This window comes from Furipterus horrens, unplaced genomic scaffold (assembly GCF_987537825.1).
Source record: "Furipterus horrens unplaced genomic scaffold, mFurHor1.1.pri manual_scaffold_5, whole genome shotgun sequence".
Classification (NCBI taxonomy): Eukaryota; Metazoa; Chordata; class Mammalia; order Chiroptera; family Furipteridae; genus Furipterus; species Furipterus horrens.
The window spans coordinates 10,430,132-10,453,708 of NW_028327175.1; the positions used below are offsets into that span (position 1 = coordinate 10,430,132).

General features: G+C 42.5%; 1 protein-coding gene across 1 annotated transcript in view; it reads left to right on the forward strand.

Moving 5' to 3' along the window:
- Positions 1–23,577, forward strand: part of CPLANE1 (ciliogenesis and planar polarity effector complex subunit 1) — an 85,378-nt gene that overhangs the window by 48,335 nt on the left and 13,466 nt on the right. Inside the window, exons 34-45 of the mRNA XM_090279304.1 lie at positions 1,481–1,774; positions 1,949–2,716; positions 3,937–4,103; positions 6,691–6,820; positions 7,648–7,702; positions 10,645–10,749; positions 15,915–16,024; positions 16,366–16,573; positions 16,784–16,933; positions 17,742–18,037; positions 20,221–20,305; positions 22,682–22,858. Of these exons, the coding sequence (XP_090135430.1) occupies positions 1,481–1,774; positions 1,949–2,716; positions 3,937–4,103; positions 6,691–6,820; positions 7,648–7,702; positions 10,645–10,749; positions 15,915–16,024; positions 16,366–16,573; positions 16,784–16,933; positions 17,742–18,037; positions 20,221–20,305; positions 22,682–22,858 (2,545 nt within the window). The remainder of the gene's footprint in view (positions 1–1,480; positions 1,775–1,948; positions 2,717–3,936; positions 4,104–6,690; positions 6,821–7,647; positions 7,703–10,644; positions 10,750–15,914; positions 16,025–16,365; positions 16,574–16,783; positions 16,934–17,741; positions 18,038–20,220; positions 20,306–22,681; positions 22,859–23,577) is intronic.

Here is a 23,577-nt window from a genome sequence, read left to right on the forward strand (position 1 = left end):
CTTTCGGGATAGGATTATGAATGACTTTTTCTATGTTTTTTTTTTTTTTTCCCTGTAATAAGCATGCATTTCTTTTATAATTGAAGGGAATCTGAATGTTTTCAACCTGCAGTGTTTCTCTGTTGGTTTGTTTTACAAGGTGCAGATCCCTCAGTTGGGCTTGAAAGGGCCTGCAACCAGCGCTGACCTTCCCTCTTTTCCCACCAGGCCCTTTGGTTCTCACAGTGTGGTCCACAGCGCAGTCACGTCAACATTGCTTAGATGCTAGAAACACAAATGCTCAGGCCCCCGCCCCAGACCTCCTGGCATGAGCAGCTCTGGAGACAGGGCTCAGCCAGGACAGCCGTGACAGGCCCCCCAGCTGGCTCTGAGGCATGCTGACGTCCGAGAGCCGCCCCACTGACCTGCCTCTCGTTATAGCTGCTGCGAGTTCCTGTTCTCCCTGAGCCAGTGTGTGACAGCGGTCCCCAAGCCTTTTTGCACATTTATATCACCTGGCTATCTTTTTTTTTCTTCTTCCCGTTTTATAACTGTTAGACGATCAGCAGTGGGTTCTCATCCACATTAACTGTTTGTAGATTTTTGAAAGTGGTGGCAGGTACATAGGTGACCCACGTACAGAGCTTGTTTGGTGACTCCTCATCATGTTTTCTGGACGACCACAGCCGGACACATACGGGACGTTCCTCATTCCTTTGGCCTGGTGTCAGGGCGCACATCTGGAGTTCCCATCTCCTTCAGGGCAAATTTCCGATCTGAGTGCCCGAGGGGCACGCTTCTGGGGACCCGCTCCGTGGGTGTGCTTGTTAATGTTGGTGCTGTGTCTCTGGTCACTATCTTGTTGGTGGCAGAACGACCCTTCTTCTCGCCTCTCTCCTTTGCGGGGGACTTTATGTCGGGCCCAGGTTGGAAAAAGCTACCTGGTCACCTTAAAACATAAGAATCCTGCTTCCCATTCCCAGACATGCTGATTGTACTGGTGTGGGGTGTGACCTGGCCACGGGGGTTTAATGCTGCTCCGGGGACGCTAATGGGCAGTGAAGTTTGTCACCCAGTGGTGCGTGCTTCCGCCATTTCCCCAGTCAGCCCTCCCTCTCCCGGGTTGCTGATCTCTGCTGTTTTGTTTCCTGGAAACCTGTTCACACACATACACCCATTTCAGCAATTCTTTAATTGCCCTCACGCACCCATCGTTATGGTCCTGGGATATTTAAGTAAAGTGCTTTACAAATAGCCCCAAGTCTCATTCATGAGTTCCTGTTCCCAGTTGACAGCTCCCTGAAAAAAGGAAGCTATTCTTTTTTTCCCTCTTTTTTAAAAGGAAACTCCCAGCTATGCTTCCTGTTCGGCATTCATGGATCTCACAGATCCTAAGACAAAGGTCTGACTGTTGTGGGATACTCAGCTGACCGCTGTTGATCCTTTAGAGGTTGTTTTCATTATGGTTTCAGATGTTTCTTTAATTTTTATTTTATTGTAGCTGCAACAGATCAACTTCCTGAGTCTAATGCAAATCGTCGGGTCGTCCTTTGCTAACCTGTCAGACATCCACCAACGTCCTCAGCAGCCTCCGTCTGTGCCTGCGGTGGGAAGCCAGGTGCCACAGCCGGCAGGAGCGGGCGGCAGTGCTGAAGGCACCAGTGGACACCTGAAGGAGAGACGGTTCCTGAAACCACCGTCCGTGGGAGAGCACACGAGAGAGCCTGGCGGAAAGGGCGGACCCTGCCAGAAAGGAATTGCGCAGTCGGATCAAAGTAGCAATGAAAATTCACAGGTAACACATTCAAAACTGCCAGTAACGTTGTCCTAGTAGTCTGGTGGTGGTTTTTTGTTACTTGGGTAAATAAGATTTTTGGCAGTTATTACATCCCAACCCCTCCAAAACATATCCAAGGTCACTTACAAAATATGAGGTCTGTAATTTATAATAGCTTTTGCTCTCTTCCAGAATGTTCCACATGGGAGTGTTCCTCGTCAATTAGAAGGCCAGCCTCAGAATAGCAGACTGCCTATAGCATCTGAAGGCTTACCAACGACTTCCGTTTCCCCAGCCCCTGCTGGCAACACTCACCTCCACCTTTTGACCACATCTTCTGCCGTTCCAGGCACCCCTAGATTTCTCCCCGTTGCAAATACCTTCAGACCAGGTGGTGGTTTTCCTTTGCTTCAATTTCAGCCTAAGCATGAATATAAGCCCATTTTCTTCCATGCAGGAAGAGCTCCGCAAGTTCCCTCCAGGCCTCCGCTGCGGCCACGAGAGGCCTGGGGGTCGTCCGATTCCTTCCAGCCTCCTGGGCTGCAGAGGGCGACGCACACTGCTTCAGCGTCCCATTGGACTTCGAGCCAGGGTCACACGGAAGCCCCGCAGAAGGCAGCTGCACAGAAGAAAGGGGCAGAAACTGTCATCACAGGACTCCCTAAGCACGTGAACTTGGATCAGTATGTCGGACAAGAAATCTTGACACCTCAACAGGACTCTTCAATATTTGCAAAACCCGAAAGAGTATTTGATGTGAAGCCAGGGCCCCTTGAGACGATATCTCTGAGTTCCTTTGGGTTTCAGTTATTGCACATGCAACTTAGACCTCCTCATACCTTCTCCTCTGTCTCAAGAACACCAGTCACAGTTCCCTCAGGACCTCTCGGAGCTGCAGCAGAAGGAAGACAACACCCAGGGCTGTCCCCGCTTCCTGCACTTCTCCCTCAGGAAGACTCGGTAATCAGCTCTGCAGGGGGGTGAGAGCCCGGTCCGTGTTTCCCATTCTGTACACGCCCGGCACCCAGGAAAATGCGGCTACACATCTCTTTTGTGAAAATAATGCTTCTGTGATTGATGGCACATAAAAACCCAGCTTCAAATAATAATCGGGTATTTTAAAGGCATTAGGTCTTTCTCGTACATCAATACCCGAAGTTACTGATAAGTGTGATAAGTCACACTTATTTCTTCTACTCACAGAAGAAATAAGTAGTAAAATAAAAGGACCAGTTTATGTGTTCGCGTGTGTGTGTGTGTGTGTGTGTGTGTGTAAGTGTAAAGAAGAGAATGCATTGTTTGAGGTTCCTAGCAATTGTAATATGATTGTCTTCAAATCTGTTAGAGGTTAAAATTGTTAAATAGACCCAGGTCTAGTAGTTGCACATATAAAAAAAGGTATCTTTTTTTTACAATTCAATGATTATTTATTTAATTTATATTTTAAAAAAGGTGTCTTTTTAAAGCACTTAAAACACAAAGATAGAATCTTAATAAACCCACTAAAACCTTTGATTTCTGAAATTCAAACTGTTTAGGTTCTAATTTTGTCAGTAGTACCATCGTCAGAAGGCCATTGAGTAATTTATCCCCTGGTGTACTTTTAAGATTTGAAGGTGGTACCAGGAAAAGAAATGGTCATTTCTTAGAAAAAGTACTTACCATGCCTTCTTTTCTTCTGGACATCTTATGAACTGAAAAGATAGGATTAAGGGAGTAGAAAAATAAGAGATTTTGATGAGAATTTACATAAACTTTATTAGAACAGGGTCACAGATCCCCAGGTTCCCATCCGTAGCACCCGTGGTTGTCCACATGCTGCTAACGTGTTCTAGCCAAACCTCTGCCTGTCTGCACCCTCCTGTTCTAAAAGATTTTAGATCAGATGCTAGACAAATAATTTCATTTGTAAAAAGGAAGATTTTTAATATGGAAAAGAAATTAAGAAGATGAGGACTTCTAGCTTAATTTTTGACCTAGGACAACCCACCTGAAATTTCCAGCACTCCAAAATCATTGATTCCTTAAGAGCAGGTTATTCCTCTCACCAGTCTAAACCAGTTTGTTATCTTACACCTCTTAGTTCAATTTAAACAAATATTTTTCTCAATTTTTTAACTTACTGCATAATGAGGTGTGTGGTTTTAAATTAATATGCTTTCTTTCTTTCTTTCTTATAGTCCAGAACCGCAGCACTCACTCCAGTTGAAAACCTCACTGTGGTTAAACAAAGCCAGCAGAAACCAGCTTGTGGGTTATTTGAACGTGGCGACCCCGGGCACCTTCTGCATGTCGAGGGCACAGTAGAACCTTCTGCAGTGAGGCAAAGGAAGGATGGCAAAAAAAGGCAAGTTTCAAGTGGCATTTGATATGAGACTCTCACATACCTGCAGGTTTTTTAGTTGTGATGGTACCGTTATGCAGATGGAAGTTAACTGGTTCGGCCCCCCACCCAGACACAACTGCAAACCTGCCCGGTGCCATGCATTGGAACACGTCTAGTGATGAGGAAAATGCCTGGGTTGTGAAGGACACATACTTTTATTTTTTCCACTTCATCCCCTGAGCCACAGCAACCAGCCAGGGCTTAACTTCTTCAAACAGGTGAATGGAGGTATCTGATAGGCTTCCTGGGACCAGCTTAGAATCTGCAGGAAAAGGAGTTGGAAAATTACCTGCAGGGTGTAATTCTAACCTGAGCTTCCATTGACTTATACAGAAAAGTCGGTTCAATAGTAGAGGAGCTAGAAATAACTTTCATGACTTCTGTGCTGTTTGCTTATATTGTGGCAGGGTTATCTTGCTAATTTAATTAAGTGCCACTGAAAAAAATTTGTTGACTTCTGGGCAAGATGGAGGCCTAGACAGACATGCTGGGTCTCCCTCCACAACTAAGAAGAAATACAACTATCTCAAAACTAGAGACAACCAGAAGTTCCAGAAAACTGAGCTGCAATGAAGTCCAGCAAACAAAGATATAAAGAAGAAATACTCATCCAGACAGGAAGGAGGGGCAGAGCCGGGGCAGAGAGGACGCGGTGTGGTGGTGGCAGTGGCAGGCCAGTGGAAAGCACAGTCACATGTTTTAAAAAGTAGGGAGGGACACCTGGGGAGCGTTCCCAGTTCCTGACCAGACCACACATCTCACAGTCCCAGCACCAGGGAAAATCAAGCCTCATTGCTTCTGACTGTGCAAACCCGTAGGGGTTGGGGTGGAGGAATAAACTTCCAGTCTCTCAGCAGAGTCCACTTACTTAAAGGGCCCCCACGGTCTTAGAATGTCTGCAGACCCACCTACTTTGGGAATGATGGCCAGGGCAACAGCTAGAGAGGCACCAGGCCCATACGGAAGTGGAAGAAGTGCCTGGGAAAGGGACAAGTGCTGAGCAAATGGCATTGTTCCCTTTCGGACCCCTCCCCTATACACAGCCCCACAACGTGAAATTGGTCGCCCTGTACTGATGGATACCTAAGGCTCCACCCCTTACAATGTAACAGGAGCGACAGCTCTACCTAAGACACAGAGGCAAACAAACACAGGAGCCTGTCAAGATGAGGAGACAGAGAAGTATGGCCCAAAAGGAGGAATGGATTAAGGTTCCAGTGGGAGAACTAAGTGATGAGGAGATAGCCAACCTAACAGATGAGGAGATAGCCAACCTAACAGATGCAGAATTCAAAACACTGGTGATAAAGATGCTCACAAGCTTGACAGATATTCTTGAGTATGACAGATGCATAAGAGAAGAAGTGAAGGCTATGCTAAGTGAAACAGGAAAATTCACACAAAACCAATGGTAAAGGGAAGGAAACAGGTTCAAATCAATGATTTGGAACATAGGAAGAAACAACAGTCAACTAGTACAGAATGAGGAAACAAGAATTGAAAAAAATGAGAGGCTTAGGAACCTCTGGGACAACATTAAATGTGCCAACATCCGAACCATAGGGGTGCCAGAAGGAGAAGAGGAAGAACAAGAAATTGAAAGCTTATGTGAAAAAATAATGAAGGAAAACTCCCCAAATTTGGTGAAGGAAATAGACATTCAAGTCCAGGAAGCACAGAGAGTCCCCAAAAAGCTAGACCCAGGGAGGACCACACCAAGACACATCATAATTAAAATGCCAAAGGTGAAAGATAAAAATAGAATCTTAGAAGCAGCAAGAGGAAAGAAGAGAGTTGGCTACAAAGGGGTGCCTGCCTATAAGCCTATCAGCTGATTTCTCAAAAGAAACTTTGCAGGCAAGAAGGGACTAGCAAGCAGAATTCAATGTGATGAAAAGCAAGGACTTAGAACCAAGATTACTCTATCCAGCAAAGCTATCATTTGGAATGGAAGGGCAGATAAAGTGCTTCCCAGACAAGGTAAAGCTAAAAGAGTTCATCATCACCAAGACATTATTATATGAAATGTTACAGGGACTTATTTAAGAAAAAGAAGATCAAAACTATGAACACTAAAATGACAACAAACTCACAACTATCAACAGCTGAATCTAAAATCTAAAAACAAAATCCAACTAAGCAAACCAGAATAGAAACAGAATCACAGGTATGGGGATCATTTGGAGGGTTATCAGCTGGGAGGGGAGGGGGAGAAATGGGGAAATGGTACAGGGACTAAGAAGCATAATTGGCTGGTACAAAATAGACAGGGGGAAGTTAAGAATAATGTAGGAAAGAGTGAAGCTGAAGAACTTATATGCACGACCCATGGACATGAACTAAGGGGGGGGTGTTGCTGGGGGAGGGAGGGTACTGGACAGAGTGGGCAAAGGGAAAAAAATTGGGACTACTGTAACAACATAATAAAATATACTTAAAAAAGTTTGTTGACATAACTTTCAAAACTGCCTCCCTACAGAGCATGATACAAGTGAAAAACTGACATTACTGAAAGTTAAAATGCATTTGACACTGTTGTTTTTCACAGGCAAAGACGACGAGCTGAGAAAGAGCTGCAAGAAAAACGATCAGAGAAACTAGGGACAAAACCGGGTGTGACTTTCCAACCCGAGGACAAGTCAGAAATAGCCACGCAATCCAAGGTGTATACAACTACGGTACGTCCTTCCGGGTGTGCACGCACACAGGTCAGAACGTCTCTGTGGTGTGTCTGGTCTTCTGCTTGCTGGACACTTCTGACTGCGACTGGCGGGCTAGCTTGCTGCTCTGTCCCTCCGTGGAGCAGCAGGCAGACTGCTGGGAAGAGGAAGCAGCTTGATGGTAAATCGAAATCTGTGGTTTAGCGCGCCTGCCTAAGTGACTTTCTTACACTTGAAATCACTCTTTGCTTTTCTTTCTGTGACATCTTAATGCACATTGTATGTTGCTTGGATTTCTTATTTCAGTGAATTTATCCTTTTAGGTATCTCTAAGGTGTCCCCAACACAGATTTATTATGTAACTTATATTTTAAATGAGGTCTTTTCAAGCATTCCTGCTAAATTTGGTGACCCTATTTTTGCAACAACAGATTAAGTAAACTCAGACAGTTTGCTTTACATGAATTCTTGAAAGGTACACTTTTTCATGAAGTCCTCAAAAGCATGTCTGCAAGCTTCATTGAGTCCATGAATAATTTTGATATATTGGGGGTACTATGGGGTCTTCAGACTGCTCTGCAAGAGGGAGTTGCACTTCCTAATTTAATTATTGCATTAAAATGGGAACGCGCTTTTTCTTATTGTTTGACTTGTGCATTTTGTGAACTCCTTTGTAGAGTTACTTTGATAGAGTAAATGATTTGATAGATCAAATAAATATTTCTAGAATTAGGAGATTGGAACCTATTCCTAAAAATTAATGATTCTCATAGCTATTATATATATTTTTCAAAATAATAAATATGCCATTGAGTTAATGTTGGATCATTTGGGGATTCATTTAGGAACAACAAGAACATCGTGGTTCCCAGACTTTGGACGACTTTGAAATTCCTCTTGGTATGTATATGCATGATCAGTATAATGTCTAAGTTCAGCGTTAACATCGGCTTTCTGGAGATCTAGAAATATGTACAGTGATCCCTCACTTATCGCGGGTTTACGTTATAGACCTCCTCCCGCGATAGGTGAAAATCCGCGAAGTAGGAGCCTTGCATTTATTTTAGCATTTACTGTACAGGACCACAAAATCCTGCGATATAGCGAAAAATCCACAATAAATAATTAAATATAATATTTTTAAAAATCTCTCAATACAGTGAGGCCGTGTTAAGTGAACCGCGATATAGAGAGGGACTACTGTATTAACAATGGGACTAAATTATTTTAATGTTATCATTGACAAGGTGGTGTGTGTGTGTGTGTGTTGATGTGTTATCCAGAAGAGCACTCCTTGACAGACTGGCCCATGGGCCAGATCCAGACCCTGCCTGTTTTTGTCAATCCGGTTTTATTGAAACACAACCATGCCCTTCCATTTATGCCTTGGCTATGACAGCTCTCACACTGCCGCAGGGTTCAGTTGTTGCAAAAGGGACCATGTGGTTCACAAAGCCTAAAATACTTATGATCTGGCCCTTGACAGAACGAGTTTTCCAACCACTGCAGTAAAGCAATGCAGTTAGTCAGAATCTCAAATAACACACTGATACAGATGAGGCCTGAAAGGAAATCCATAACATGCCTGGGTCAAATTCATCATAAAAAATACATGCATATTCAAGTAAAGCAGTCACCTCAGAAAAGATAACTTGCTTATGGATAGTAAATAGAAAGTAATTTTCTTTCTTCTATTGATCAGTTTATTTCTTGCCACTGAATGAACGTATGTATTCCCCAAGGCTTTCGCCTCGGTAATTTTCACACATGCACCCACTCACTCTCATGACTTCAGCTCCTGAATTATTTTGATGACACTCAGATATACATCTGCCCTCTCTCATCCTTCTTTTCTACTTTCATCTTAAATCCCACATATCCAGATTTTAAACTGACGTCTCCCTTTTAGTGATACCACCACTCTCTTGACCGGTGGAGTCATCCAGATTTGTCTGTCCCCTCCGTTGCCCTGTTTCTTCATTTAGCCCCTGCATCTGAACCACGCAGCTGTCTCCTGTCTGACCTGCTGAGCTTCCGTCTCTCAGCTTCCGATCCACCTGTATTCTTCATTCCCATCCCCTTGTCTTAAAACCCCTTTCTCATTCTTTTTTTTTTTTTAAGTGCTTGCTTTAATTTTTTTTTTTTTCCTTTCTCATTCTTAATACTTGTTTTTGCTTCTTAAAGGTAGTCCATGTTCACTGGAGAAAATTTAGAAAATACAAATAGGGAATAAAAAGCATATTTAAATATACTATAACCTTTCTGTCTAGAGACAACCAGTGCTATATTCTTTTAGGGTTTATTTTCTGACTACCCCTGCTCACCTATATCTGCAAATAAATCGGTCTGGGTATTTTCACGCACACACACCGCATACTAGCCGATTGCACCACCGGCCTCCTGTATATAAAGAACACCTCTTCTACTTGTTTATAAGTTACTTGCTTTTACATACTAGGAGTCAGGTAGATGTCTTTCCATATCACCAGATATTCTACAATGTCCAATGTCATTTTTAACAACTGCATAGTACTCCAGTGAGTGTATATTGTGTGATTCCACACAATAGTGATTCTCCAATTCTCTGACACCAACTGGGTGTCATGTAATTCAATTTAATTCTAACACTAATAACATAAATACAGACCCCACAGGTTAAAGGCTAAGTCCTAAAAGACTCCCCATTCCAGATACAAGCTGTAAATGGAGTCCCCAGACACCTGCATTTCTGCCTGGTCAACTGCAAATTTGGGGGTTCCCATGACCACCCCTTCCAGGATTGCTAATTTGCTAGAACAACTCAGGAAAGTGCTCTATTTCTGATTTCAGTTTTATTCTAAAAGATGTAACCCAGGAACAGACAAATGGAAGAGAGGTGCAGGGCAAGGGGGCGCTGGGGCAGAGGGCTCCCATGCCCTCTCTGGGTACACCACCCTCCCGGCACATCCACTTGCTCATCAACCCAGAAGCCCCCTTAGCCTCATTGTTTCAGGACTATCTTTAAAGTTTCATTATATAGCCATGATCGATTACAGCATTGGCCATTCGTCATTGAACTCCAGGGGTGGGGTGGGGTGGGGCCGATAGTTATAACCCTCTGATCGTGGGCTTGGTTCCTCTGGGCTGGTCCCACCTGGAAGCTACCTAGGGGCCTGCCAAGGGCCACTGCATTAGCATAAACTCTGGAGGGATCCGAAGGGGCTCATCGTGAATACTGAAAGACACTCCTACCACTCAGGACATTCTAAAGGCTTGAGGGCCTCTGTGCTTGGAACCAAGGACAAAGACCAAATGCGTATTTTTTATTGTATTTACAACATAACCATAATTGATACTGTCTTATTCTACTTTGTCTCCCTGGGTGATCTCCCAGGAAACTCCCATAATAGACTTTGGACTTTGATTCTACTTCCTGCTGAGCACTCCTACCAGTTCCTTCCTGTTTTCGGTCCTTTGTAGTTCTTCGGTTTACCTCTCCCCTCCATCCTCGCCATTACTGGGTCTTCATGTGCACCTGCTACCGCAGCTCATCTGTCCGCTTGCCTAACTTCAGTGCTACCCTCGCAGACCTACTGTGCACACACTGGTGGAGGTGGTATTTCTAGGACATCCCTCTGACCGTCTCACTTCCTGCTCAACAGTCACTGGTCTGTCCCCAGCCATGAGAGCGTCCATGTCTGGTTTTGATCTCTCCCTTTGAGTGTCCACTTAGATGCCACCCCTTTGATGATGTCTTGATGCCCATACCTCACCTCTCTGGAGTTCGAACCTCTGGTTCTGGGCCCCTGGGGACACACTGGCTTCTCATTGCTGACTTCCGGTGTTGCGTTGTTCTATTTGAGAAATGCTACAAGATGATGTCACTACTTCCGCTGGACTGCATTTCATGGCTTCTGTGAGGAAGAAGGCTCTAGAACGTCAGGATGCGAGTACAAATACAGACCCAGGTAACAGGAGCTTTTACTGTAATTTTTAAAGTTCATATATTTGCAACGTTTAATATATTTAGACATTTTCTTCAAAATGATTTAAAGGGAATTTTAAATTATGTGGTATTAGTGACTCATCCCAGGGTCTTGTCCTGAATGAACCCTGGTATATACTTGACAAATTTTAAACATAAAATCAAATTTCAAGTTGAATTTATGATCATTTAAAACATAATAGGGATATTTGTTCAAAAATGCCATGGACTATGACCTGAATCAGTAGAAGCAATGTTTGAATTTGAGTTCTCAGTGTTTTTAATTGCCTGCACTGGAAACTCAGGTTTAGGATTGGGAGGTCTGGATCTGTGGCAGGTAAACCGAGGTGGGAAGAGGACTAGATTGCATTCACTGTGCCCAAGGACAGAGGAAATAAGTGTCGGAGAAGCTGTTCGGAATGTTGTCTGACAGGCTTCTTTGTGAATACAACTCTCTGCCCTTCGTAGTGCAGTAATTCTCTTATATATGTCTATGAAACCTTGTAAGTGCCTTTTTAAACCTCCAATTTTATATTATTGTAAAATATTTGTTGGTATGGTTTCAAAATAATATATGATCATTGTAGAATGGATAATGTAGCAAGCTATGAAGATGACATTGGCTATAATTACACTACTCAAAAGTAATATTTTGATGGTTTTTGGTCTTCTTTTGACATTTTACACAGATACATATTTAAAGTACAGCTGTGCTCCCTCACTGTCTGAACTCTCATCCAGATAATCATTATTTTCCCTAAGAGTTTAACCCTTCATGGGTTCCAGGGTTTTGTTTGTTTGTTTGTTTGTTTCCCAGGTACGTTGGGACACTTTCCAATTGGAGTGTATTCTTAACATATTATTTCATTATTTATTTACATTAAAGTATTATGCTGGCCAAAATATTTGTTTGGTTTTAAGTAAAAATAAGGCCCATTTTTCATTTTCACCAATAACTTTATTGAACAATGTATTCAATGTTTTGTTCTACCACCTTCTGTCATCTTTCAGGCAACTTATTTCATAATTCCATCTTCCCAAGACTTTTTACCTTTTTGAGCAAAGAACTGTTCAGGTGTCTTTTGCAGTCTTCCAGGGAATTGAAATTTTTTCCATTAAGAGAATTTTGTAAAGACCAAGATAAACGTAAATCCGAAGGTGCAATGTCCGGTGAATACAGTGGATGAATCAGAACTTCCCAGCCGAACTGTAATAGTTTTTGCCTGGACGTGACAGAAACATGCAGTCTTGTGTAGTCCTGAAGGGAGATGATGCGTTTTCTGTTGACTAATTCTGGATGCTTTTCGCCAAGTGCTGCTTTCAGTTAGTCTCATTGGGAGCAGTATTTGTTGGAACTGGTTGTTTGGTTTTCTGGGAGAAGCTCATTAGAGGACTTCCTTCCAATCCCACCACATACACAAGATCATGAAGACTGGCCTTTGGCGTGGCTGGTGGTGGTTCATTTCACTTGCCCCACGATCTCTGCTGTTCCTCAGCATTGTAGAGTATCTGCTTTTCATCACCCAATTTGTTTTAAAAATGGTACATATTTGTTGCGTTTCAGTAGAGAATCACAGGCGGAAATATGGTCAAGAGGTTTTTATTTTTAATGTCTCCATTTGATCACAATCAACTTCCACTGGTCTACCGGACTGTGGAGCATCACCCAGCGAGAAACCTCCAGCACGAAACTTCGCAAACTGCTTTTGACACATTCAATCAGTCACAGCACCTTCTCTTTACAAATTTTTTTGTTTTGTTTCAGTTATGTTTTTACCTTTCTTGAAATAATAAAGTGTAATATGCCAAAAATGTCACATATTTTCTTCCATCTTTAATATTAAAATGGCTACACAAAAATTCACCGTTTGGTAAGCTTTTTAAAAATGCATGCTGATATGACAGCTCTCACAATACAGTCTAACAAAATTGTTTCGAATGAAGTTAAAGACAACTAAGAACCATCTTATAGAAAAATCAAACAAACATTTTGGCCAACCCGATACATGTTTGCTGTGGTGTTGAAGGTAAGTTGTATCTGGTATGTTCAGTATTATTGCATATTGCACATGAATTAATGGATTAAATGAATGTTAATTAAGAAGGGATGTTTAAAATGCTTTATAGCCCTGGTTGGTGTGGCTCTGTGGATTGAGTGCCGGCCTATGAACCAAAGGGCTGTGGTTCAATTTGCAGTCAGGGCACATGGCCTGGGTTGCAGGCCAGGTCCCCAGTTGGGGGCATGTGAGAGGCAACCACACATTGATGTTTCTCTCCCTCTCTTTTCCCTCCCTTCTCCTCTCTCTAAAAATAAATAAATAAAATCTGTAAAAAAAAAAAGGATGCCTTATATTCTTTGGTAACCTTTGATGTAAAGATATTCAGGTGTTTAAGAGCTGTTTAACGACGTTTGGGAGTATTGGATGGGCTGGGGCAACTCTTCCCCCACTTGAAACAATGCAGTAAAGTCTCCTGGTACCCGGGCGGCACGTTTTCAGGAGGAGTGGATTAGGCTTTGATAACAAGGGTCACCTCTATTTTGTAGTCTTTGCTTTTCACTTTGATTTCTACTTATGCAAACATTTTCATGTCACCGAAAAGCATTTTGTAAGGATGTTGCTTCTTCCATCTGTGCTACAAAACATTTAATTCCTTATTGTTGAATGCATTAGTGGTTTCTAGTACTTTTCTCCGATAAGTAATGCTTCAGTGAGTTATCTTGTGTACGAGCCTTTTTTTTGTCCTCACTATGACTTAGCTCTTTTGTTTGGAAGGTCAAAGAAAGGCATCTCAGTGTCTTAGTTTTTGTTTCTTTCTGAATGAGGTTGAGCAGGTATAGGATGCTCTGTGATGAAATGAGGAGCGTGCGTTTGAGACATCTTTTTATTTTAATATCTTTTAATTACCGTTTACATTCAGTATTTTGTGTTAGTTTCAGGTGTACAGCATACAGGTTAGACAATCATACTTTACAAAGTGGTCCCCTGATGTTTCCAGTACCCACGCGGCACCATACATAGCTATTGCAATGTTACTGACTCTATTTCCTTAGCTGGAATTTACATCCCATGACTGTTTTGTAACTACCAATCTGTACCTCTCAGTCCCGTCCTCTTTTTACCCAGCTCTCCAACCCCCATTCCCTCGGGCAACATTAGTTTGTTCTCTGTATCTCTGAGGCTTTTACTGTTTTGTTTATTTGTTGAGATTGTTCTTTAGATTCCACATATAAGCGAAATCATGGTATTTGTTTTTCACTTATTTCACTTAACATAATATCCTCTAGGTCCATCCATACTGTTGCAGATGGCAAGATTTTGTTCTTTTCTATGGCCAAGTAATATTTTATATATGTGCCTCTAGTTTCTTATCTACTCATCTACTGACGGGCACTTGGACTGCTTCCATATCTTGACGATTGTAAATAACACTGCAGTGAACATAGGGGTGAATATATTCTTTTGAAGTAGTATTTTGGGCTCCTTTGGATATATACTCAGAAGTGGAATTGCTGGATCATGATGCAGTTCCATGCTTAATTTTTTTAGGAACCTGGCAGCACCAGGCTGCATTCCCACCAGCAGTGCACTAGGGTTCCCCTTTCTCCACATCCTCGCCAGCACTTGTTTGTTGATTTGTTGATGATGGCCACTCTGACTGGTGTGAGGTGGTATCTCATTGTGGTTTTGATTTGCATCTCTCTGATGACTAGTAAGATTGAGCATCTTTTCATGTGTCTGTTGCTTATCTGTGAGCCCTTCTTAAAGGGACCTTGCAGAAAGTCCTTGGAAGTTGTTTGCTGGCTGGTCTTCCAAAGGCTGCAGCCTGTGTGCTGGGGTCTATTGTTCATCCCATAATAAGGCCCAGGATAGAAATCATAATAAAATCTGAAATTATCCTTAAGCTTTATCATTAATGTTTAAAAATTAAAATTTTAGGCTGTCCGTCTACTTTTTTACTACCTTTTATACCCAATATCTAAAAAAACCTACATTTGTATGTTTAACATTTTCTGTGTTTGTGAAATCCTTTTTTTATTTTCTCTTTTTGCCTCAAATTTTCTAACTGATTACAAGATAAAGAAGCTGCTTCTCAAGAAGTTATTTCTGAATGTCGTAAAAATCAAATCATTTCTTCCATATCAGGTGTGATATTTTCCTGAGAAAGCATGACTAATTTAAGATTATGTGTGCATCATAAAACAGGAGTTACCACCCTCCATAAAAATGCAATTAAACCAATCAATTTAATAGAGATAAAAGTATAATTTAAGTATTTTCACATTTCTTTTTTCTAGTTTTAAGATTATCATATGGTTTAAATTCAAGCCTTGGTACCAAGTTTCCAGTACTCAGTACAACAATTTCACATATGAAATGTGAAAGTAATGTTCCATTAAACATAAAATGCTGGGAAATAAGATTAGAGTCCTAGAACAAAAGGCACAGAGTTAGTCTGCTGACCTCTTGTGACAGGTTTATTTTACTTTTTAATAAGAAGCTAATGAGTTTTATAAAGTTTAAACATTTTAAGTGGTAAAACTTAGCCATGGGCTCTGTGAATTTACTAAAAACCACTGAATTGTACCCTTGTAAAGGATGTGAATTGTATCTCAAGAAAGCTATTACAATAAACTGATAAACAACGTTGAAAGTAAAAAAATTAGTTATGGGTTGATTTCCTAAAATCTGATTTAATTGAAATTCTCCTAAATAAATAAACATGACTTAATATTATCTGAAATGAAAATAGGAAAAACTGTACAGCATTTTTTGACATGACTTAGATAATTTATTATTCTTTTGAATCAATCATATGAGAAAAGCAATAGTCAATTAATTAAGAATTCAATCAGTTAAGAACTCAATTAAGAATTATTCCAGCCCTGGCTGGTTTGGCTCAGTGGATCAAGCACCAGCCTGCAAACTGTCCTTTTGATTCCCTCTCTTCCTCCCTCCCTTTCCATCTCTAAAAATAAATTTAAAAAAAATTTTTTATAAAGAATTACTCTAAATTATACCTGTGGAAATTCTCCTTAAATTTTCAACAAATACATTTATGTTGCTTGTTGCTAACTTTTTCTTACAAAGTTAATGACTTAGAGTTATTTACAGGTTTTTTTTTCTATTCCTGATTTTTCTTTTTTAGAATGTGAACCTTTGAATGTGCCTCAGCTGGTGACTCCAGAGGTATATCTAAATCTGAAACTTCCTACTGAAATAGCAGAGAAACCTTTGTCACCTTCGGCTTCTGACATGGTACTAAATCTAGTTTGGGTTTTACTCAGAGGTTTTAATTATACCTTTATGCTGACATTTATAATATGATCATCCTCACTATTCAGTTGTATAGACGAGATGAGGCTACAAATATTACCTGTGTAGCTTTGCTGGGAAGGTCAAAAAATTAAGATTTAAATAGTATGCCCCCTACTATTGTCAACTAAAATCATGACCCGTACTTCCTGCAACTTGCCCTGAAGCAGGCTCATGTGAGCTCTTCTTGCCTTCAGAATTAAACCTTCTTATGAGGGAGGGGTGGGCACAGTGGCCATGCAGTGGAAGAATGTAGCCTAACTCGATTGCATGCTGTGGCTCAGGTTGGACACACTTACATAGATGTGATTGACATCGAAGCTGACCTCCAGGAGCTGCCTGTCAAAGAACCTTCAGGTGACAATGTTATCAAAGTTCCGGCCGGTGATGATATTATCAAACAGCAACTGGAAGCCCCGACTTCTGCAGAGTTACATTGCATGGCGGCCTCAGTTACTAATGCTGTTCCCCTGAGCAGTTTTAAGAGCCGAGGTAATATATTTTTTCCTACTTTTTAAGTAAATTTTAAAAACATTTTGAAAAATTCTTTAAAAGAGCATTGTTAACCCTGCTTACGTCTCCTGGCTCTCCTGAAACCCACTGTACTTTTGGGTATTTTTGTTCCTATTTAGAAATCTTCTGTAATCATCCCAAAACCTCGTTTAGAATCAGTTTCTGTATGCCTTTCAACATTCTTGACAGAATCTGCCAGTTCTGCTGGGGACTTACTCCTTAAACCCGCAGAAGCGTCTCCATCGTGCCTGGATGGAAGAAGCTGGAGAGCAGGTGGCACAGCTGTGGCGGAGCCTGGTGCCACCTCTCCTACATCGTCAGGCAGAGAGCAGGACACAGGTGAGTGTGCGGAGGCACATCCCGCCTCCCTGCCCCCAGTTCCTGCTGTGTTAGAAGTGAGCACACCACGTAGCCATTGCGAAACCAAACAGAAAAAGGCCTTCCCTTGCTAAGGAGAACAGGGACAGGCAGTAAATAAGGTCGAGTCAGGGTTCGGATCTGGGACCCACGGCTACTTTGCAAGGAGAACACATACATTTGTGTGTGTGTGTTTTCTCAGTTAATGAAGTTAGCAGTAAGCATCCCGTGGGATTTCATGAGTTCAGGGGTGTTAAAAGGGAATTCTCATATTTAAAAAGGGAGGATTCCGGAGTAGCACATGAAAAACACACAGGTGTGGTAGCCAGCAGTGCTTGATTAGAAAAATGCTGAGTTTTAGAGTCAAATCAGGTTGCAATGTTGTAAAATATTTGGGAGGTTTCATGTTTGCTTGAGATCCCCTGTAGGGTGGTCTGGCTTTTACTGTGAGACGTTGTTAGTTTTCAAGTAGAGTTTTAAAAAGTCAAAAAGATACTAAAGTTGCTTTTTGATGAAGTATCTTTTTGGAGCAGAGGATAAAAGAATCATGCAAAGTGCCTTGTATATGGAGGTTTGTAGTCGTAGTAACACTGTTATGAATTCGTATCTCACAACAAAGACAAATCTCAGAAGTCAAGAAGCTAAAATGGTATTTCTAAGTACATGAAATTAAAACTGATTTGGACGGGGATGGTATGACGACTGAAATTGAGGTCTTCCAGAAAGCGAGGTCATCAGCATTTACCTCTCCCCTAGTCCCCGTGCTGATACGACCCTTATTCCCATTCAGATGTGCCAACGCCAGGCTTGGGATGCAGAAAGCAGAGCGCGCAGGCAGGCACTGCAGAGGCTGAGGAGCTGCGGGATTCCCTCCTGCAGGAGCTGCTGTGGGGGGGCCCCGCCGCGCCCCCCGCGCCGCGCCGCGCCCCGCCCCCCGCGCGCAGCCCCGCCGCGGCCCGCCGGCTGGAGCGGCTCGCGGCTCAGCTTCGGAGGATGGACGCGCAGCTGCTGAACATGCGGAGCATCGCAGCTCGCCTGGAGCGGGACCTCCCGGAGCGCGGCCCGGCGGACCTGCCTGGCGCTACGGTGGGCTGGCTTCTTTATGTCCGTTTTTATTACCGCGCTACTAGCTGGTGGTGGGAAATAATTGTATAAACACTGGCTTTTCAAGACTGGGGAATTCGGTTTCTTTAGGCTCGGGTCTCTCAGCCTCAGCACTGGTGACATTTGGGACAGACAATTCCAAGCCGTGGCCAGCATCCTGGTCTTTCCCCACCAGCTGTCTGCATCGCCCCTGCCTCCCCGCTCCCCCCCCCCTCCACCCGCGCTGTAATAATACCAGATGTCCCCAGACATTGCCAAATATTCCTTGGGGGGGGGGGGCAGCTAAAGTGCCTCCGGTTGAGAAACCCGCTTAAGCTTTTAAGAAGTGAACTGACGCTGACAGGAAAGGAGATGAATTATAAAACCAGAATGTGGGTTGGAACAGAGGCGGCTCCTAATCTTCATTTTCTACCGCAAGATTTTTGTAACTATAAATATTGTGTCTTTATATTTGGAATTCTCAGTTTCTTTTAAATATTTTATATATTGGATTAGTAGTCCTTAGAAGTTTTCTATATCTTTAAAAAGTATTCATAATAAAAAGATTAATGTTTATGTGTATTGGTATATCATGGTAGATAGACAACTAAAAAGGACGTTTCAAACATTAATTTATTAATTTGTGCAAATTGCCTGTCCTTTTTTAGGAAGTAAAATTTATATAAAATAAAGATTAAAGAACAAATAGTGAAAACAGTTTGTATTAAAGCCTCATGTTGGGAAATGCAGATTGGGCTGCAGGATAAGAATTCCATATTGAGCCTCAGTGCCCATCAGTGGATGAGTGGATCAAAAAACGGGTACATTTACACAGTGGAGTACTACGCAGCAGGAAGACAGAAGGACCGCTACCCTTCGAGACAGCGTGGGTGGAACTGGAGAGTATTATACTTAGTGCAATAAGCCAGGTGGCAAGATAAAAATACCCTATGATCTCACCTAATACAGGAACCTAATGAACAAAACAAACAAAGCAACAAAACAGAACCAGAGGCATGGAAACAAGGAACAGACTGACAATGACCAGAGGGGAGGAGGGAGGGGGAAAGGGGGAAAGAAGGGGAAGGGACGGGTCAAGAAACTAGTGTAAATGACCCATGGACATGGACAACAGGGTGGGGACTGACTGCGGGAGAGGGTGGGGGTGGGCGGGGCAGGGGAGAGCAAGGTGGGGGGAGGGACGACGAATAGAAGAACTAAAAAAGAAATTTTAAAAAAATTCCATCATTGACTTACCTAACAAATATTCCAGGTTGCTAGCATGTTGACATTTTAAAGATGTATTTACTAGGTTTATTGCATTTCTTTAATCCAAACACTTAACACACATTAAAAAGTTGAGACTAAACATATGAGAAACTACACTGAAGAAATATGTGGGGTAGGACAGCAGACTGTTAGGTAATGATGGGGTTTAATCTTCCAAGGTGACTTCTTTGAAGGAAATAGCATTGATTTAAATGGAAGCTTTGGCCTGTTGGTTTAAGATGTTATCATTTTATTATAAAGCACACATAAATGCCATTTTTTTTTTGCAGTGAACTTTTATTTTTCCATTTTTTATTTTCTATTACAGGTGTCCCATTTTCCCCCATTGCTCTCCCCTGCCCCTCCTACCTCCCCCCACTCCCACAGTCATCCCCACCCTGTTGTCTGTGTCCATGGGTCCTTTACATTAGTTCTTTGACTAGACTCTCCCCCCCCAACCCCCGTCACTGTGGTTCTGTTCCTTGTTTCCATGCCTCTGGTTCTGCAAAGGTTTTGACTTGCCCTTTTTAGTTAAGAAAACAGCTTGTAGGCCTAGAGGAAGCAGAGGGACACTGTTGTGGACAAGCATTGACTAGGAGCCTTGAAGCCCTAGGTTCAAATCCATGTTCTTCCTCTAAGAAAGTCACTATCTCTGGGCCTTGTTCTCTCATCTTTAAAAAGAAAAGCTTTTGTCTAGATGGTAGTTAACGTTGCTTCCCATTCTAAAATTCTATAATGCTGTTTTCCTGAGCCTCTGAAAAAGGTTAAATCAGTTAACCTACAAGTAAAAATTCCCATTTCTTTCATTAGTTGCATTAATGCAAATGTTTATAACCTACGTAAAATTGTTTACGATGTCTTGAAATTATCACTATAAAATTTATGATAGTTATTTTGTGGTGTGTGTTTGCCTACAGGTTGAATCTATGGATCGCATTGAATTGTCTCCTGGCCCTGAAACTGAGAAAGTACTGGCTTCAAACACCATTAGCGTTTCCAAAGGTTTGTGGGGGCGCTGGGACGGGGGTGGGGGGGGGGGGGTAGTGCGGGCTGAAGCCTCACTTTGAAAGGGTAAGCATTCCCTTTGGGGCCGTCAGAGGTACGGCTGTGAGCCGAAGCCCGCAGCCCCCCAGCTTTTAGACTGGGATTGCTTTTGTGATAATGTGGTTGGCCCCCGTCAGGCCTGCTTTTCCTGAAAAGCCAGTGCTATGGCCTGTTCTGGCTTTTATACCAGAGCTGGGCCGTGGGGGCGGGACCTTGGTGTTTGTGACCCACACCTGCGCCCCCGCTGCTGACGGATACACAGCGCTGTGCTGAGGCCGCTCTTCGTGCTCCCCGGCTCGGCTGGAATTTGAGGTTTTGGTTAAATGGCTTGGAAATGGTGAAATGTGAAGTTTTTGCATGTCTTTATTTTTTAATTTTATGTATTTTTAAAATTGTTGTTCTATTACAGTTGTCCCACTTTCCCCCATTGCTCTCCCCTGCCTGCCTAATTTTTGCATTTCTTATTGAAAGGATGAAAATAGGGTAGTTATTTTTTTTAATTTCTACTATATCTGGGTTGCTTATATCTACATTTTGTCTCTCATTCAGTCTTACATTTTCTCTCTCATTCAGTCTTGTCAGCAATTTAATGTTTTAAAGGAGCAGGCTTTGGTGTTTTGTTGTTTCTCAATTTTCTTTTTCATAAATGTCTACTCTTAGTTTTATTTTTTTCTGCTTTGGGAGACTTTATGGTTTTCTCCTAACTCCTTTCTTTTTTTCTAATACAGTAGTCCCTCTCTATATCACGGTCACTTATCGCGGCCTCACTGTATTTCGGGATTTTTAAAAATATTATTTAATTATTTATCGCGGATTTTTCGTTATATTGTGGGATGTTGCGGTACTGTACAGTAAATACTAAAGTAAATGTAAGGGTCCTACATCGCGGATTTTCACCTACCACAGGGGCGTCTAGAACATCATACCCGCGATAAGTGAGGGATCACTGAATACAGACCCTCCGCGAAGTAGGAACCTTGCATTTATCCTACACTCTTAAACCTACGTAACTTTAACAACATACGTATACAGTACCGCAAAGTCCCGCGACATAGTGAAAAATCCAAGATAAATAATTAAATATAATATTTTAAAAAATCCCGCGATACAGCGAGGCCGCGATAAGTGAACCGCGATATAGAAGGGTTACTGTATGGCTTCCTCCCCACTCTCTCTGTTCTGTTTTCTAAAACACCCATGAGAGGTATGTCAGGCCTCCTCACTCTCTTCCCCCTTAACTGCGTCTTAATCCCCACCCTTCTATCTCTCAGCGACAGGCTCAGGGGGGTTCCCTCTGATCTGGCTTTTACTCACGGATTCTCTCTTCTGTCATATTTGCTGTAGGGTTTTAATTTGGTGGCTACATCATTAGTGTCTAGAAGTTCTGTTTCTTTTTCAAATCTCTCTGTTCTGTGGCTACACTGTCCTGTTCTTCTATTGTGGCTTCTGTGCCTTCTTTTATCTGTTTGGTGGCCAGGAGTGTTTTATGCCCTTTCAGGTCGGTTTACTTCCTGTGTGCGTGCTCTCCATTGTCAGCTCTGCGTGGTGAACCCTCCGTGGTTGTGGCTTCCTTCGTGTCACGTGTAATTTTCAGTCATGTTGGTGCGGGTGGTTTCTGCTGAGTTGCGCGTGTTTGTCTTTGGAGGGATTTTGTATTTGCTGTCCCTGAAGGAGAAAATTTTAGGACAAGTTTTTGTATTTTTCTTGGCTTGGAGTTGCTGTGCTACGTTAATAGTATGAATTCAGATCCCACACCTGCTTGCGGGAAGACAGGGGTTTGAGTCCTCAGAGCTGACTTTCATTCTCCTTCCCCCACTGTGCGGCAGACAGAAAACTTCTTTGCTGCTTCGCCCAGTTTTAAGGGCGGAGCTGGTCGCCCGTGGCCTTGGCCACCGAGGGGAGTGCTCAGCTCCCCTCCCTGCTCTGTGGCAACCGTGTCCCCTGCTCCTCAGCGTCCGTCAGTGCTGGCTTTCAGCCCCCTTTTCCTTTCTGGCACCAGGGCATTTTTTTATTTACAGGGTTCTGTTGTGTATTAATCTTTTCTTTTTTTTTAATTTAGCATTTCTTCTGTGTTTTTGTAATGGGCAGGAGCCTGTCCACTGTAGCTAGTCTGCTATGTTTTCTGAAGTTGATAATAAAAGTAATTGTTTGTTTGTTTTTTAACTGTTGGGGACTGTAAATGTTAAATATCACATTAAGTTACCATATTTCATTTTACAGTAGAAAGTTAGGATATGTTGCAAAATTCTGATGTACCTGTTGCCATGCGGACGTGTCAGCTCTGTGTTGTATCTTCCACGTGATTTTTCCCCTTTTCTTTTCGCTGTGATATAGACGCTGGCTTAGAGTATTTTCTGACTCATACGAATACGGAAGATCAAAGTGACAAAGAACAGACTTTTGAAGCTGAATTTTCAGTAACAGAAACTCATTCTCGTCCAAAGACCTGTGTGTTTCCTTCTGCCGACTCAACTGTCAGCCTCTCCAGTGACCAGAACACAAGTTTTCCTGGTACCGTTCTCCGCTCTTTGGTTTCCGCCGCTTCGGCCACGCGCTGGGAGACGGGGTGGAGCGGTGTGCTCTGGGTCCTGGGAGACGGGGTGGAGCGGTGTGCTCTGGGTCCTGCGTGGTGCTCGGGGAATAGTTGTGAAGGGTTGGTGAGGCCCTTGTGCAATACTTACACGTTTTGGACAAAGAGAAGTTAAAAAAATTCACCATTCCCATTTCTTGTCACCTTCATAAGAGTCTCTGCACGCAAGCATCTTATTAATCTTAAATACACACCTGGAATTACTAAATTATTTGATTTTACAAAAGTGGAGAAACTCAGACTCTGCCGGCTCTGAGACCTCGCATTAATTTGAAAACAAAATAATGGCCATCATTTATGGCGCCTGTGCCGTGTCCCGGCATTGCTGCCTCATGTGCCTCGCCTGGCGGGGCCCTGGCTCTGGGGTTGGTGTCATCAGCGTCCCCGTGTCACAGTCAAGGATATGAGACGTAGAAAACTTTAGTGCCCCTTTTCATCCCGTTCCATTTGGGGCTGGCAATTACTTGTTCTTCTTCCATCCTAACAATTACATGTTGGTGTGTGAATAATAGGTCATAGTAAGTGCAGCAGTTGAACCATTGCCAGTGGATTTGAAATGTTTGTTTTTTATTTTTTTAAATTTACTGATTTTTAGAGAAAGAGAGTGAAACATTGATTTGTTGCTCCACTTTTTTATGCA